Source organism: Amblyomma maculatum, chromosome 2 (assembly GCF_055883805.1).
Source record: "Amblyomma maculatum isolate TAMU_Amacu chromosome 2, ASM5588380v1, whole genome shotgun sequence".
Classification (NCBI taxonomy): domain Eukaryota; kingdom Metazoa; phylum Arthropoda; class Arachnida; order Ixodida; family Ixodidae; genus Amblyomma; species Amblyomma maculatum.
The window spans coordinates 17,056,609-17,071,528 of NC_139345.1; the positions used below are offsets into that span (position 1 = coordinate 17,056,609).

The 14,920-nt window shown below is 43.6% G+C and overlaps 2 protein-coding genes across 2 annotated transcripts in view; one reads left to right on the forward strand and one right to left on the reverse strand.

Annotated features, from left to right (window-relative positions):
* The window catches only part of LOC146198055 (uncharacterized), a 188,073-nt gene that overhangs the window by 20,870 nt on the left and 152,283 nt on the right, over positions 1–14,920 (reverse strand). The window lies entirely within an intron of this gene.
* On the forward strand, positions 1,821–13,916 carry LOC146198057 (putative bifunctional dTTP/UTP pyrophosphatase/methyltransferase protein). The gene is made up of 6 exons (XM_084593379.1): positions 1,821–2,068; positions 2,267–2,401; positions 2,883–2,986; positions 5,788–5,849; positions 6,218–6,314; positions 13,747–13,916. The coding sequence occupies exons 1-6, from the start codon at positions 1,979–1,981 to the stop codon at positions 13,895–13,897; spliced, it is 639 nt and encodes a 212-aa protein (XP_084449505.1). The 5' UTR covers positions 1,821–1,978; the 3' UTR covers positions 13,898–13,916.

Below are 14,920 nucleotides of genomic sequence, written 5' to 3' on the forward strand. Positions count from 1 at the left end.
AGAACCACCCAGGACGCAGCAACGCGGTGTCGCATATCGGCAGCGACGGCAGCAGTTGCCCCGGTTTGTGTCCGGAGGACTGTGCACAGAGGCGCTAACGAATTCGCCGAAGAGCGGGCGCGCCTGTGTTTGGAAACAGAGAGCCGCGGCGCCTGCGTGTTAGCACCGAGGAGAGAGAGCGGGTCATCTCCCCCCCGTGGAGAAGAACGGTCACCGCATTCCTTTCCCGCGGAGTGCTCCCGCGCGAGGGGTCCGCGTGGGTGGCGCGCGGTTCCGACCTTGGACAGCCAGCAAGCCTCCTTGGGACCCCCATGCCTGACTTCCCCCGGCGGAGTCGCCATCGTGCCGCTAAAGTGGAAAGAGTGCGCTGGGAGGACCTTCTAGTGGGCGGTTCCCGAATGTCAGCAGATCAGGAACTCAAATGTGATTGGACTTTGACAAAATAGAAAATTCCCCAACTAGGTACTTGGGGACAAAAAAAGTTGTTAAAAACGAGAGCACGAGTGCTCTCCGGTGTGTACCTTCTCAGATTCACCATGTAAATAAACCTTCGTTAAGTTCTCTAACTCTCGGCCAGTCTCTGCCTGGGTGACCACCGCCCAATGTTCAAGTGCATGCAGCCCGACGTCTGACTCGGCTTTAACGCTACCCGTTGGTCCGCTACTGGAGCAGTACCAACGCAACAGCCATTATCCGAACGCTCAACAACGATTGTAACCAAAGCGAAAGCGGCATCACGTTTCTCTCAACTCGCCTCTCTACGTCCTTGTGAGACAGCCTCTCGGCTAAATTCATTACAGCTTCATTATAGCATCAAGCGGCCGTGGTTGCGGCCGTGGTTGCGGCCGTGACTGGGCCCCGTTCCAACGGTAGGTTGATGTGTTGGCGATGGCTGCAGCAATGCTCATTGCGCTCACTGCAACTTGCACCGTCATATGCGTCGGCCGGCTAACGCGGGCGAAGAAGCCATACCTCGGGCTTCAGGTTTTGGGAGGGTGCGGACCGCACATGGAAACAATTGTTTCTCTATGTGGAAGCGGCGTCTTCCCTTTCATTATTTCAGACAACTATATAAGATCTTGCACCGTGTTTCAGGCTGCTGAGAACCGTAGAATTTGCGTACCCCGTTTGTGCGGCAATTAGACTACGTTAAGAATAATAGTGAGGGCCTGGCGACCGTTTTATATAGCTAATGCACTAATAGTTCGCATCTTACGACGATCGCCGTGAGCTGCTAAAAAAAAAAATAAATAAAATCACTAATTTGAAAGCGTCATGTAAGTCCATGAGTACAGCGATGTAATTTGCCTTTTGATCATCCGCCGAAGCAGTGCTGAGCAGCTTTCGCCTTGGCTTTTCCACTTGCTTCGCTGTCATAACTTTTTGTAGAATAAGCAGAGTATGATAACGGTCAGCGGTCCCAGTCCGGTACGTAGTTACTCGTGGAACGTGTCGTACAGGGAGCACTTGAAATGGAATTGCTCTTGCCTACTTTTTCTTATATTGTCGGCTCTCAAGCTCGGAGCGAAAGCATTGCGTGGCCCTCACACACCTGCTCCTCGTGTTACATCCGCAGATAGATGCGTGTCCATTTCCTAACAACATTTACCTTTAAAATTCGCGCGCCTGATGGCTCTGGCTACCGTTCTATGCTTTTGTTGTATGGAGATCATAGTATCATGACTGCACGGCTGAGCTGCATAGCTGTCAGCTAGCACGTACTACGGAACCGCACATTTTACTAAACATATCGCTAAGGCACCGCTAAGGTTAGCACGGTCGCGTACTTTGTGGTCAAATATGTGTTAGCAACGAGCATGCCAATCCAATCCAATCCAATCTGCTTGTGGTATTTGTGTCAGATCGCCGTACTGTTAAAGTTTCGTTAGTTTCGTGGTTCTACGAATTTCGCGCCTAGTTCGTATTCGTTACCTTACCTACGCCGGAGTGAAAAGAAAAAGTGCGTCAAGAACTCGCAATGCTAGAACCGCTCCTCTCCTTGTTAGAGAAGAAGAGAATTGTCCTTGCCAGCGCGTCACCGCGCCGGAAAGAAATCCTAAACATGCTGGTGAGGGCACTCAGCAGACGATCCTTATTTTGAGCAATTGCTATTCTGCACTAAAGGAAAGTGCTTTAGTACTGCTACTACGACAGAAAGCATCTGCCGCAGAATTGAACAAGTTAAATGCAACACCGTGAATGCGATTGCTGTCTGCAAATCTGGCATGAATCGTCCGGTTTTCTTCGCTAACTGTTACTCCTGCAGGGTTTTCATTACGACGTGGTGGCCTCCAGCTTCGAGGAGAACCTGGACAAAGATGCGTACTCTCCGGCTCAATACTGCATTCGGACTGCGGAGGGCAAAGCTAGAGATGTCGCCAGATCCTTTCAAGAGAAGAAAGTAAGTGAGTCTTCTCCCACCTGGAGTGAATCAGAGTCATAATGCGAAGGAAACGTGATAAGAAGGCAGCCTACGTCTCCTGTTAACCATCTGCGTACGTTTAAATTCCCATCATTAAATGCGAAAATGATCTCGGTGCTGCAGAACTTTCGTGAAATTTAGTTTTGTCCCCAGCTGAGGAAGCAATTTTTAATTGTCTGTATAACGATTACTAATATTATAGTAAAATGAAAAAGTGTAGACTACATATTGTTATTTTACCACAAGTAATGCAGCTCTCAAAGTGCTTGGCTGGTCAGGGCTTGATTTGATCATGAAATTTTTTCAGGAAGTGCTAAATTATGTCGCCTGTTAACTGTTGACTTAGTGCTAAAATTATGTCACCTATTGACTGATGTCCTCTTTTGTTAGGGCCACACTGAAGTAGTAGGTATTTTTCTTGCTGCGAAATGCTGATCATTGCTTTTCTCTCTTCTTGTAGGAAACAGTTGACTTAGTCATAGGGGCTGACACTGTTGTTGTGAAAGGAACCACACTCTATGAGAAGCCCAGAGACAGCAGTGATGCGGAACGTATGTTGGCTGAGTATGTTCTCTCTCTCTGTCTCTTTTTATGATGTAATGCCTACAAAATAGTGTTGATTAATGTTCCTTCTCGTGCAGAAACATATTCTCTTATAGTGGTCATGAATGAAATTTTGCTGAACTATTAGGGAGCCTTAAAACAAAGTTAAAAAAAAGCACTGAAACAAATGTGCGTAATGATGTGTCTCTGCAACCTTCTCAATCATTCATTGATCACGTAAAGCCTCTTTTAATGTTAGTAATTTGGCAGAGTGGCAGTTAAATTTCAGAACAGTTTTAAAACTTGAGGGAAGTTCACTTTGAAGTTATCTGGAATGTTAGTGCAGATACTTGAGTTTGGGTCAAGCTGCCACCAACAGGATATGAGCAACTACTCGTGGCAGAGATCAGAGGATAAACAAGTCTATTTGATAACCCTCGAGTATGGTGGTTGGAAGGTGAAGTGCGACAGACACGAGCACGGGGCTGCACAGATTTGTGATGAGTTTCAGAGATGGTGCAACAAGCAGGGAAGGAGCTATGCTAAGCATGCTGTAGCTAGCCACTTTTTTAGCTATGTAGCACACGTGGAATGGAAAAAATCTTGTCGGCTCACATTGCTTTAGTAGTTTTCTGCAGTGCGGATTTTTGAACATTTGATTTTCACCTTCAAATATAGAATGCGAAAAGTAGACAGGCAACCGTATCTTATGAGAGCAAGAATTCGGGTGCTCGCGCTAATATTTGATGTGCACGTATGGAGCGATCATATTGTTTTTCTGCATCGTACCTTACCTACATCTTATTGAATTAGGTTACATGCAGTGGCTAGAAAAAGGCATTTACTTCTAAGTCTAGATCAATTGAACTGCCGGCTATAGCATTTGATTAGAGTAAAAAAAATAAAAATAAATAAACAGCATCTTGAATGGACCAACTGCTTTCAATGCTCTCCACTTGCACAAAATCTGCATTCAGCGCTTGTTCATTGCAATTATGCAGGTACATGGCAAAAATGTGCTCAAAAATTGTATTCTTGGCTGGGAAGTTTTTATTTTTGAATACAAGCTTTTGATGCAAGTGTTCTTGCACTGCTAATAAAACACATTCGTTTATGATGTGTTTTTAGCTACTTGATATCCAAGGAAATTTGAATGTCAGAGCAATTTTGTTGTCACTGTAGTTTTTCAATCTTCAGAGGTTTGACTAAAACCATAAAATATGTGCACACAAAGTGAACTTGCAAGTTCAAGTTCACTTTACATGTTGCCAGCGGACTCTGTATGAAGTCAACTCTGCTGTCATTTTTGGCATTTTAGATTCGCTTGACTGGTAATAGTTTGAGTATTACTACATGGTAGTGATGGTATTGTGACATCAAGAAAACAAGTGCAGGCTTTCATAGGAAACTTTATTGGGTGAACCTGTGCCCTGAAATGAGCTGAACTTAGCGGTGGCAACATTGGCAAATGCACTGGGCGGTCGTTAAAGATCAGACTGGCTTTTGCTCTCTAAAAGATAAGAAATTTTATAGATAAGGCGTCTGCAAGACATTCATTCTAGAGGAATATGGTTGGCTCTGGCACCACAAATACAGAATTATGAATTTATAAGGCACATGCTAGTGGCTTTTAACACAAAGATGGTGGAAGAAAGAGATGTTACAAAGCTTCATGTAATATCTTTGGTTTTTGGGGAAAATTATTTGGTTCCTTTCTAGTGACCTAATAAACTTCAGCCTTATCAAGAAACCTATAAAAGGATTCGAAATGAAATCACAAAGCCTTTTCTTTGTGGCAAATAATCTAAAAAATTGTAAACAAACCACACAGTTATTTCAGAGCTCATTGTAGACACGTGGAACATTAACATTAGCATGTCCATTGCTCTTCTTTGCACTGCACTTTGGCAGTCAGGATATTAGTGTTTGATCACATGAGATTTTTACCCGGTTTGACAACGAGCAACAAAGTGCATGTTTTTCGAACATCTCAAAGATTTTGCTGCATTGCACACCACTTTGAGCTAAAAAAAAAAAAGGAAGAGTGCCTTGCCAAGCGACAAACAGCAGCCTTTGTACAACCTCTGCTAGTAACAGAGATGAAGAAGAAGGAATGCAACTAATTCATTCATGCGTATGCAGAGGGGACACACCTTCTGACTGCAGCGCCCGTAGCGAAGCCTACATGTGCATATAGCCTCAGTACACTTCCCTTCCCAGCAACTGTAGCATTAGTATGAATTAACATGTAGATAGACAGGAACAGATAATAAGTTAGATTTGGATGGCATAGGAAAGTGGAACTGAAACCTACGATACAACAGTTTGAAAAGAGAAAATGAAGATTGGGTTATCACTGTGATGTAAGTAAACAGTGGGTGACCAGTGTGAATTTGTTGCATTTAGCTGTTGTGACTGACTCATGATACATGTTTCCACACCTGTGGCATTAGGTTTTAGCCTGTTTTATGAAAACTTTGTTGATAGTGACTGTTGCTTGTCGATGTGAGGCTGCAGAAACCTGAAAATATGGCAGTGAAGGTTGCTGCGGGTGGACTCTAAAAAAGGAAGTGGTCAATTTTAAAAAAATTTTTCGAGCCTAATTGTAAATTACAATTTGGAGTGATGAAATGATTATGTTTTAAGACTTCAATGTGAGTATTGTTTGTTTATTTAGGTAAATACCACTCTTAATTAGAGCTTCCAAAAGGCAAATACATGCCATTTCCTGTGTCCCCATGCTTTACAGAAATTGTGTACTTTTTGCATGGTTATTTTCTAATAGCTATTGTAACTTATTTTTCATTATCTGCTCCCTTTAGGCTCAGTGGTCAAGGACACATTGTGCAGACTGGGGTTGCACTTTTCTATCGTTGCCAAGATGGTAAGTTTCTGGTATAGGCATGTGCGAGAAAATGTACACATGAGGCTTTTTGAATAATGCAAGCGGAAGAGGATAGGTGCCACATTGCTTAATATATTGCCATAATGCTTTTCACTATCATTGGTTTCATTAAAAGTTTTGGAATTTCTAAAGTGTTGCTGGCATTGTTTGCTATTATGTTATGTGCTTTAAGTATGCCATGGTGTTCTGAGTTGATTTTTATTAGTATGAGAAGGTTGTGGAAGTATCTTTTTTTCTCGCAGTGCCAAGACTTGTATTGGTATGAGAAGGTTCTGAAATTATCTTTTTATTCTTGTGGTGCTAAGACCTTTTTTGTTTTTGTTTTCTTTTTCTCTTCTTTATTTAAGATTTTAAAAGCTTAACTTTTCATGAAACAACTGAAGTCTTCATGGCTCCTATGACTCAGGAAATTATTAAAGCCTATGTCAGGACTGGAGAGCCACTGTGAGTACTTTGTTTACATTTGGCTGTTTTGAACTTTTAGAGTGTAATATTGTACCATTGAAATTCATTTCTCACGAAATAGTCAACAAGATGGCTCTTTCTCAAAAGAGAAATTGCTTTCCAATAATTGTTGCTTCTTTTGTTGTATGTATTTTTTTAATGTTTTTTGTCTTGAGTACAGATCACAATAGTGCCTGGATGGTATTCTTATTTTTTTCTTTTCTTGTTGGGATCCTTAGCATTCTTTGTGTTCAAGCAGACTGTGATCCTTTGGAAGGTTCACATGATATTAATTCTCAGTGATCGCAGTTTCATACATTGTCATGTGACATATAAAATGTTACTGAACTGCACGTCTTGCCAAATTGCCAAGTTTATTTATTAGTGCTGCATGTTTTACAACTATGCTGTACTGTGCATTGAACTGTGCCTGTGCTTTAGAAAGTAGGCTGTACCTTCCACTACTCAGTGAGATGTAATTCATCCTGAAACAAGAGAAACAATGCCTTCAGAAATATTTGTTTGTCTACTGAGTAATTGCTTCCTCGTGTTTGCTCACTCCTCCGTCAGTTTTTTAACGTTTGCTTTAATACATCATTACATTATCGTCATGCCTTGGGTATGCCTTAGGTATGACTTATGAAGCAGGAAGAGTAATGTAGGCTTTGCTGTTTGTCACATGATTTTCTAACTCACCACAGCCATAATCTTGGTTTCTAGTTTATGACTGTAGCCTAGTTATATAGACTCAGTATGGCCACTGCCTGCGGTGTAGTGCTGGGATAGCTGCACACTTTTAGATTGCTTTGACTGTACCAGTAAGTGTGTGTGTGCGTGTAATAGGGAGTAATATGCAGGTTCACTTCAATGCTTCTGGAAAGTTAGCTTTGTCTGATTCCAGCACATATTGCTAAGAGAGTCTGGCTTTTGCAAGACTGAATCAAAATTCAGTCCCTGGCACTTTCTTTTACAATCTGTGCCTAGGAGTCATATTTTGCATGGCCATCCAGACTGATGATTTTATAGTACAATTAATCACTTCCTCTACAGGCATTATATTTTAATGATTTGAAAAGGGCATTGTTGGCATAGACTTTAAGACGTCTCTCATTGTCTTGGCATAAAGTCTAAATTTTGCGCTGCTTTCTTTTTGAAGATCCTAGTGTATCTCAACATACCGGATTTTTTTCATTATTGCAGACACAAGCTTCACGCGCTACCTATGTGCACACATTTCTCCTTCCTTTCATTCGCTCCCTCTTCCTTTTTTGCAAGGCACAGTTGGGGTGTCTGCTGAGAAGTGAGACGTTTACTCCGTTTTTCCTCTGCTCATGCCCTATATTGCATTTCATGCTTATCATGCAAAGCAGCCTGTGGAAGGCATGCAAGCATGATACCCATAAGAGCATGCTACTTTTTTACTTGATACTTGTGCTTAAAACCATGGCAAGGTTATGACAAAAATATGGAGCAGCAGAAAAAGGTAGCTTCCACAAGTAGTGAATTTTTTTGGCGTGGATGGAGATAGTGAGTAAGCATGCAAGCTTCGTGTACCACTCCACCACATGTCACTTTTCAAAGTGATGGTGACAGGCAGGATGCAAACATGGCCAGAAATACAAAAACTAAGTGGATGACATCACTTGTTGCATTACTGAAGCTTTGAAACAACAAGAAATGCGGCTTTTTTGGAGTCGACATTAACAGTTTGAAGAGGCATGCTAGCTTTGGCAGCATTGCATGCTATGTATGAAATGGAGTGTAGCCTAAACTTTTCCCAGATGCACTTGCTTGGCCTAGATTACAGAGCCAAATTATGGTTTGTTTTGTTTTTGAAAAGCTTGAAAAACTCCCTGTACCTATTCTTCACACGGCGACCGGGCTTGAGCATTCGGCGAGGTAGTATGAGATTGCTAGTTTGTACACAAAAAGCAATGTATTAGAACAAAATAACATACCGTATATGTCAGTAGCATTTTACGAATCATAGGCACTGAACTTGGCAGGAAAAAAATTGTTACATGAAACTTGTTGCAAAAGAAAAAGAAAAAAAGTTGAGTGCGAAACAAAAGACGCGAGAACGCCAAGAAAAACGTTACACCGAAAGGTGAGGCATTACAACTAATTATTTTGCATGTTTTTCTGGGGTCATGCATTGTTTCGCAAGACTGTTCAGTTGCTTCGGGAAGTTGCAGCACAATGATTGCGTATGATTAGTGGTGCGGCAAAGTGGTGCGGCAAAGTGGAAAGGACCAAAAGTTGCGGTCTTGCACTGGATAAGCAGGTGTGTACCAAATTAAATGGAGCATTTTAAGCATACAGTCAATGTTACCAGAAGAGCAGTCATGCAAGCGTAAAAATATGAGGGTGTATAAAGTCACTGACCTGACAATGGTAAGTTATAAAGTACGTATGCATCAGTGTGCACATGCGACGGCATGTTAGCAATAATTTGCGCTATGAGTTTTTGTGCAACAGATATTCTGACTATTATGTTTGGTTATCGCACTACAGACATGAAGGCTGTATGTGATAAATAGTTGAAGGGAAACACTAGATTACAACTGTCACTGTTGTTGGAAGACTGCTTGCATGGACATTGGATGCCAGCCGTTTTATTTTATTTACTATGAACACTCTTTACTAATTATTCGTCCCGCAAACAGTGGCGTACGACCGTCCACTTCGCCATGATCTTCCACACAAACATACTCGAGATTGCTTTATTGCACTCTGCATCGCGACCGATATACCGACCGACATAGTGGGTACTCTTCAGCCAGTGAAAATGGAAAAGAATGCTTCTTGGTAGGTCACAATAACCTCTGTCACAGCAAAGGAGCACCCCACCACACCACAACCAGCTAAAAAAAATGCGCTTCCCGTAGAGTGCAACACGTGACTTTCCCAGGAGAGCGAAGAAAAGGCCGGGGACACCCCTCCTCCCGGGGGAGGTTTTGTGCCAGCCGATAAAAAGCCCCCCATCCCCGAGGGGCCCCTGGGAAACCGGTTCAGGGGCCCAAAGGCGGCTCGTTTTTACAACATCGCCGTCCAGAGGGGTGGTTTTCTCTCCCGTGTGAATACTCCAAGCCCCAGTAGCCCCAGTTGACTTGGTGCCCATGTCAAAACCACAAATGAGGTGGTGCAGGGTGATATGGGCTGGGCATCTTAAGAAGCACGGGAAGCTGAGTAAAATATATGCTTGAGAAGGATTAATACTAACGAGTGGGTAGCAAGTAAATACCTATACCTATACCTAAAAAGCCTTAACCCAAAATGGAGGAAAAGAATTAAGAAAATAACCAGTATCTATCTGCAGAGAAATATCATGATCAGCTGGGTTATACCCACTTCCATACTTCTCCGATTAACCTGATTTTGTGCTAGCTGCATCCACTTGATTCTGCAAACTTCTTAACCTCATCTTACATACCTGTATGTACGTGCCGGTATGTAGGTAGGTAGGTACGTAGGGTAGGTAGATTGGTAGGCAGACAGGTAAGTAGGCAGGTAAAGTGGAGTAAAAAGAAAGTAAAGTGAGTTGGCCTAATCCTTTTTGGCCATGCCGATAGATTGAGCTGCGGTACCTGTCTCGAGCTTCTGAAACGACGGCACTTCACGCAGTACTGTACAAACATCAGCTCGTGGCATCTGTGGCGAAAGCAGTGACTTTCGTGGTGTAGGCAAAAGCCAGGGCCGTCTGTATTGGTTGTGTGGCGCTTTTGGTGTTTTTGAGCATACTTCTTGATATTCTGGCAAGCTGCATAGTGCGCTTGGTTGCGCGGGCACTTGTTTTCATTTTCTTCCTGTCGGATAGAGATAAAAGCGAAGGGCAGCAGCGTGGAGCGCGACAAGTAGACGCTTTGGCGACAGATCGTCTTCGCGGCTAACGTGTGTTGCAATTCTTCATTGCAATTTTATCAGTTCGTTTGTGGCTCTTAATCCTTGGGGTTGCTCTTTGGTAATGTGAAGTATGGTGCTAGAACAAATACCTGCAGCTTGTGCACATGATGTACATCTCAACATAGGACGTTTCGGCATGATATTTGTATACGTGTGATCTTAAGTCAAATGCAATGAAGCTGCGCTGGTCAGAAAATATTCACATGCACTACTGCCCGAGCTCTGTCGGCACAGAACAGGACACGAAAGCCACTGCCAGTTACCTTGATAGGTCGCACTGAGCCGCTTTGCGGAAGATTGTCCAAACACTAGCATGTGTTGGCTGGATAGAAGTATCACGCTTTTCTCTGTTTTCACTTTCACAAGTTTCAACAAGTGACATTTCATCAAAGTGAGTGAGCGTCGCTAGGATCTCGACACAGCTGCGCTGTATTCATTATTTTCCAGATTAGCTGAATTTTCTTTTTGGAGGTCGTTCAGAGCCTCATGAACAAACAAAATATCCACGTACCACACACTGATCAAGCAGGATAAGCATATACATGGAATATGGAGTTTATAGTCTCAAAATGAAACCAGCTATGAAGGATGCAAAATAAGCAGAATAAGATGACGCTGCATACTCAATGAAAACATTTGCATTTTCGTTTTTGCAGCTCTCCTCCTAACCTAAGGGAGAAAAATGAGAACATTCTTGCGGATCTCTATGCATTCATTGCTGGTGAATGACATTTACTATAATGCTTCAAACTTCTTTTTCATTGAACAGAACAAGATAATTAGGTTGGCAGTGCAACCAGTGAAAATACAGTGAACAAGGAGGTCTTATTCAGGGAGATCGCTTAAGCTGCCGATAATTTTCTACGTTTCTTAGAGTGAAGGTGCTCGGAGATGCAGGAAGCCTATCAAGGCTTAACTTATCATATGCAAAGATGCTTCCAGTCGGTCATGGTGCCGTCCACCTCATTGCACGCGCGAGCAGTCTGCCTGGAAGTTGACTGCAGACAATTATTTCGCATAGCTTCTGCTTTCTCGTTTTAATTTAATTTAATCAGTCACTGTGTACAGTCGGCCACCATAACCGCACTGTTGCTACCAAGGATAACGAAGCTGAATACTCCGTCTGGTAACTGCATCTGGGGAATAGGCTGAAAAATTGCAGACCTACTCACCAGGAATAATCCTGAAACTTTTCTAAGCACAGAAGACAGGCACGCTTCGAAATATTCGCATGCGTGAGTAGTTTCGAAGGCGCAGTGTAGGCAGGTGTGCTGCGTTTTTCCATGAGTCCAATTCGCTACCGATCAAAGCACCACCATCATTTACAAACATGACGCTGTTAGACCTGCACAAACACGAAGGTAAAAGGGGCGAGGCATAGCGCTCTGCCTCGCGCCAGGTATGCGCATGGGCTCTTTGAGCTTAAGGACAGCTTAGACTTTGCACTGGAATTGCTTACTACGTGGATAGGAACATATCTATTGACAGATGTGCTGTTCCTGCAGCAGCGCTGTATGTAGGCACCACGGGACAACGGAGTGACCAGCGACAAGTTCATTTAGGTTCACTTTTGCGTTCTCTGTTCTGGCTCCAACCTCACTGGCGGCGTGCTGACAATGGGAACCAATACATTGCATGCTAAAAACAACCACGTACCACTAAAGCCCCTCAATAAACTAAAAGTAGCGCCATCTCCTCTCTCCTCCTCCGGCGGCGCCGCTCCTCTCGCATTTCGACCGTGGCTCCACCTACGGGGTGCGCGACTAGCGCGCGCTCTTTCGGAGCAGGCACCCTTCACAGCCGTCTCGATCAGCGCCGCGCGCGCGCCGATCGAGGCGGCCGTGCCCCGGGTCTCACCAGAGCCTTGCATTTTGTCGCAATGTGTTCAGGTTAAAATATTACTCACTGCTGAAACATAATTACCGAATGTTGACAGGGATTTCCCGCCAGAATAGTTTCAGCTGTGAGTGTCATACACCACATATACGCGATTTCGGCGTTGGTTCAACTCGCCGTCATCTCCGTGTGTCCATAGTTCGTCACATTTGGCCACTCAGCAGCATGCTTTATAAAATTTGTAACTAGGCGGCGGACAGAACAATTTTGGAACAGTCTGTGTATGGTTTCTTTGCAGCGTTGACTGGATTGCGAGCTGCCGGTAAACTTGAGAAGTGTGGCAGCAGCTGTCTTCCATGTATTTTCAACTTCAGCTGCAGATCAAATTATCTATAGGCGGCGGAAGCTGCAGTCTGTGTGGAGTCTGCAGCTTTGATTGACTTGTGAGCTACCGGTAAACTTGGGGAGGGAGGTAGCAGTTATATTTTTTTTTATATTTAGCGTTGAGACGGTGCCGTGTTCAGCTGCCATGGTGTGTCACCATACGTACACGATTTTGGCGTCGATTTAACTCGCCTTCACCTCCTTGAGTCCGTCAGTCGTTGACAAAAGTGCGTAACATGCTTGAAAAAAAAAATTAACTAGGCTGCAGAAGCTGCAGTCTGTGTGGTTTCTTTGCAGGTTGGTCTGAATTGTAAGCTACTGTGAAACTTGAGAAGCGTGGTAGCAGTTTTTTTATATTTTGCGCTGAAACGGTTCCGTTTTCAACTGTCATTGCGTGACACCATTTGTGCGCGATGTCTGCGTTGGTTGAACTCGCCTTCACCACCGTGCTTCTATCAGCCGCCGGCCAAAGAGCGCAACATGCTTGAAAAAAAAAATTAAATAGCCAGCGGGAACGATTTAGTAGCAGTCCGCGTGGCAGCAAAACACACGGCGATATGTGCCGCGCGCGCGCCGCCCGCCCCGCTGGAAAGGAGGAAGCTGCACACCCAGCAAAAAAAAAAAAGCGCGCGCGCGCACGTGACGGCGCTCGGCCAATGAGAGGGTCGAACGACGAAGGAGAGCGCAGGAGAGGAGGCGGGCGGCAAACTTCACATGTTGGCGCTACTTTTAGTTTATTGAGGGGCTTTACGTACCACTGATGGGATCCGTACCGATGACCTCCAGATTTTGGCTTCTCCCTGCAGTGGGTATAGTCCGATTGATGACGATGATGACTGGGGAGGGCAGCAGTTCAATCTTTACTTTTGTAGGTATTTATTTTGTTCGAAACCTAATTTTAGCTTCTCTGTCGTCCATAGCGGCGGACGCAGTACGTCCTGTACTAGCGAGAGTGTCACAAGGAACGTCATTGAACAGGGAGGGCGGCAGCTTATGCTACCTATGAGATCATTCTAATTTATCGTTCGGGTATTTATGGTTACAGTATTATTTTTCACCAGCACCACTAATTAATGAACAAATAAAAACTGCTGTTTCTGGCGTTGCTTGTTTCATAAGTTTCTAATTTGATTCACCTATTGAGATGTCCCGAGGAGTTTGTGCTTCAGTGTACTTCCGTTTGTGTGAGTACAATCATAATGGAAGTTGCTGTTTTTGCTTGGTAAGTAAGGAGGCGATCCCTGTAAAATGCACGATTATCGAATTAGGTGCGACTTATGTGACATGGGTGACCTTCTATTTCACGCAGGGACAAGGCTGGAGCCTATGCGATCCAAGGCAAAGGTGGAAGCATTGTGGAAAAAATTGTGGGTGACTTTTACAATGTTATGGGTTTTCCCTTGCACAGGTTCTGCAAAGAGCTTGGTGACCTGTACACTAAACTTGGTGAAGTGAAATAAAGCGCTGAGCAAACTTTTAGCTGGTGCACAGTGTTGTGGTATTTTCCATAAATGGCACGTTATACTTTCTTGCAGCTGATTGTTTTCCTTCAGGGAAATGCAATCAATCACAATTTTGCCTTTCCTGATAATGTATTTCGCATTCATGTTGTAAATGAACGGCTCAGTTAATTTGTGGCTTTTGGACAGTTATACGATTATGAGGCACTATGAGTGTGTGCTTTAAAGTGATTTTCGTCATGATGCAGGTTTGCGTAGGTCCTGCGGCGTCAATTGCAATTTTTTTTTTTTCATTGTTGCGAGGCCTTGTAGCTTGTTGAAAGGGCAAGTTCAAGAGCTGTAAAATGCTAGTCTTCGCTTGACTACTTTTGTGTGCAGTCAGTGAACTGTATGCCAGTCTGAAGATACAAATAAGGGCAGGTGTATACTTATAGCTAGGAGAATACTGCACCGTGCAGGCGTAAGCTAACTGTGGCATAGAGTAGAACTGTGTGCAGTTTGTCATCTGCTAGTCTCGTTTCTTTGCTGTGGTGTATATACATATTTATGAAAATTCTTTATCAAGACAAAAGCATTTGTAGTTTTTTTTTTACCCTGACAGCATTCATTATCAGCAGCAGCCTGACTACACCTATTGCAAGGCAAATGACTTTCCGATATTCCTCCAATTCAACTGGTCCTGTGCCAGCTGCATATAATAAATCCCGCAAACTTCGTAATCTCACCCGCCCGCCATCCCCTGCTATGCCTGCCTTTTTTTTTTTGGAATCCAGTCACTCTTAGCAACTATCAGTTATCTTGGCATCACATACCCTGTCCATTTCTTCTCAAGATTTTGTCTGAATGTCAGCAACCAATGTTTGTTCCCTGACCAACACTGACAACATTACAACACGTGATTTTTCAAATTTATGAAAACAAACAAGCAAAAAAGATACCGGCATGCACTAAGTGTGGTGATTAACAAAGCTTGAGAGCGTGAACAAGCGCGCTTCAGACGACACTCCCTCTCCCAGCATGACA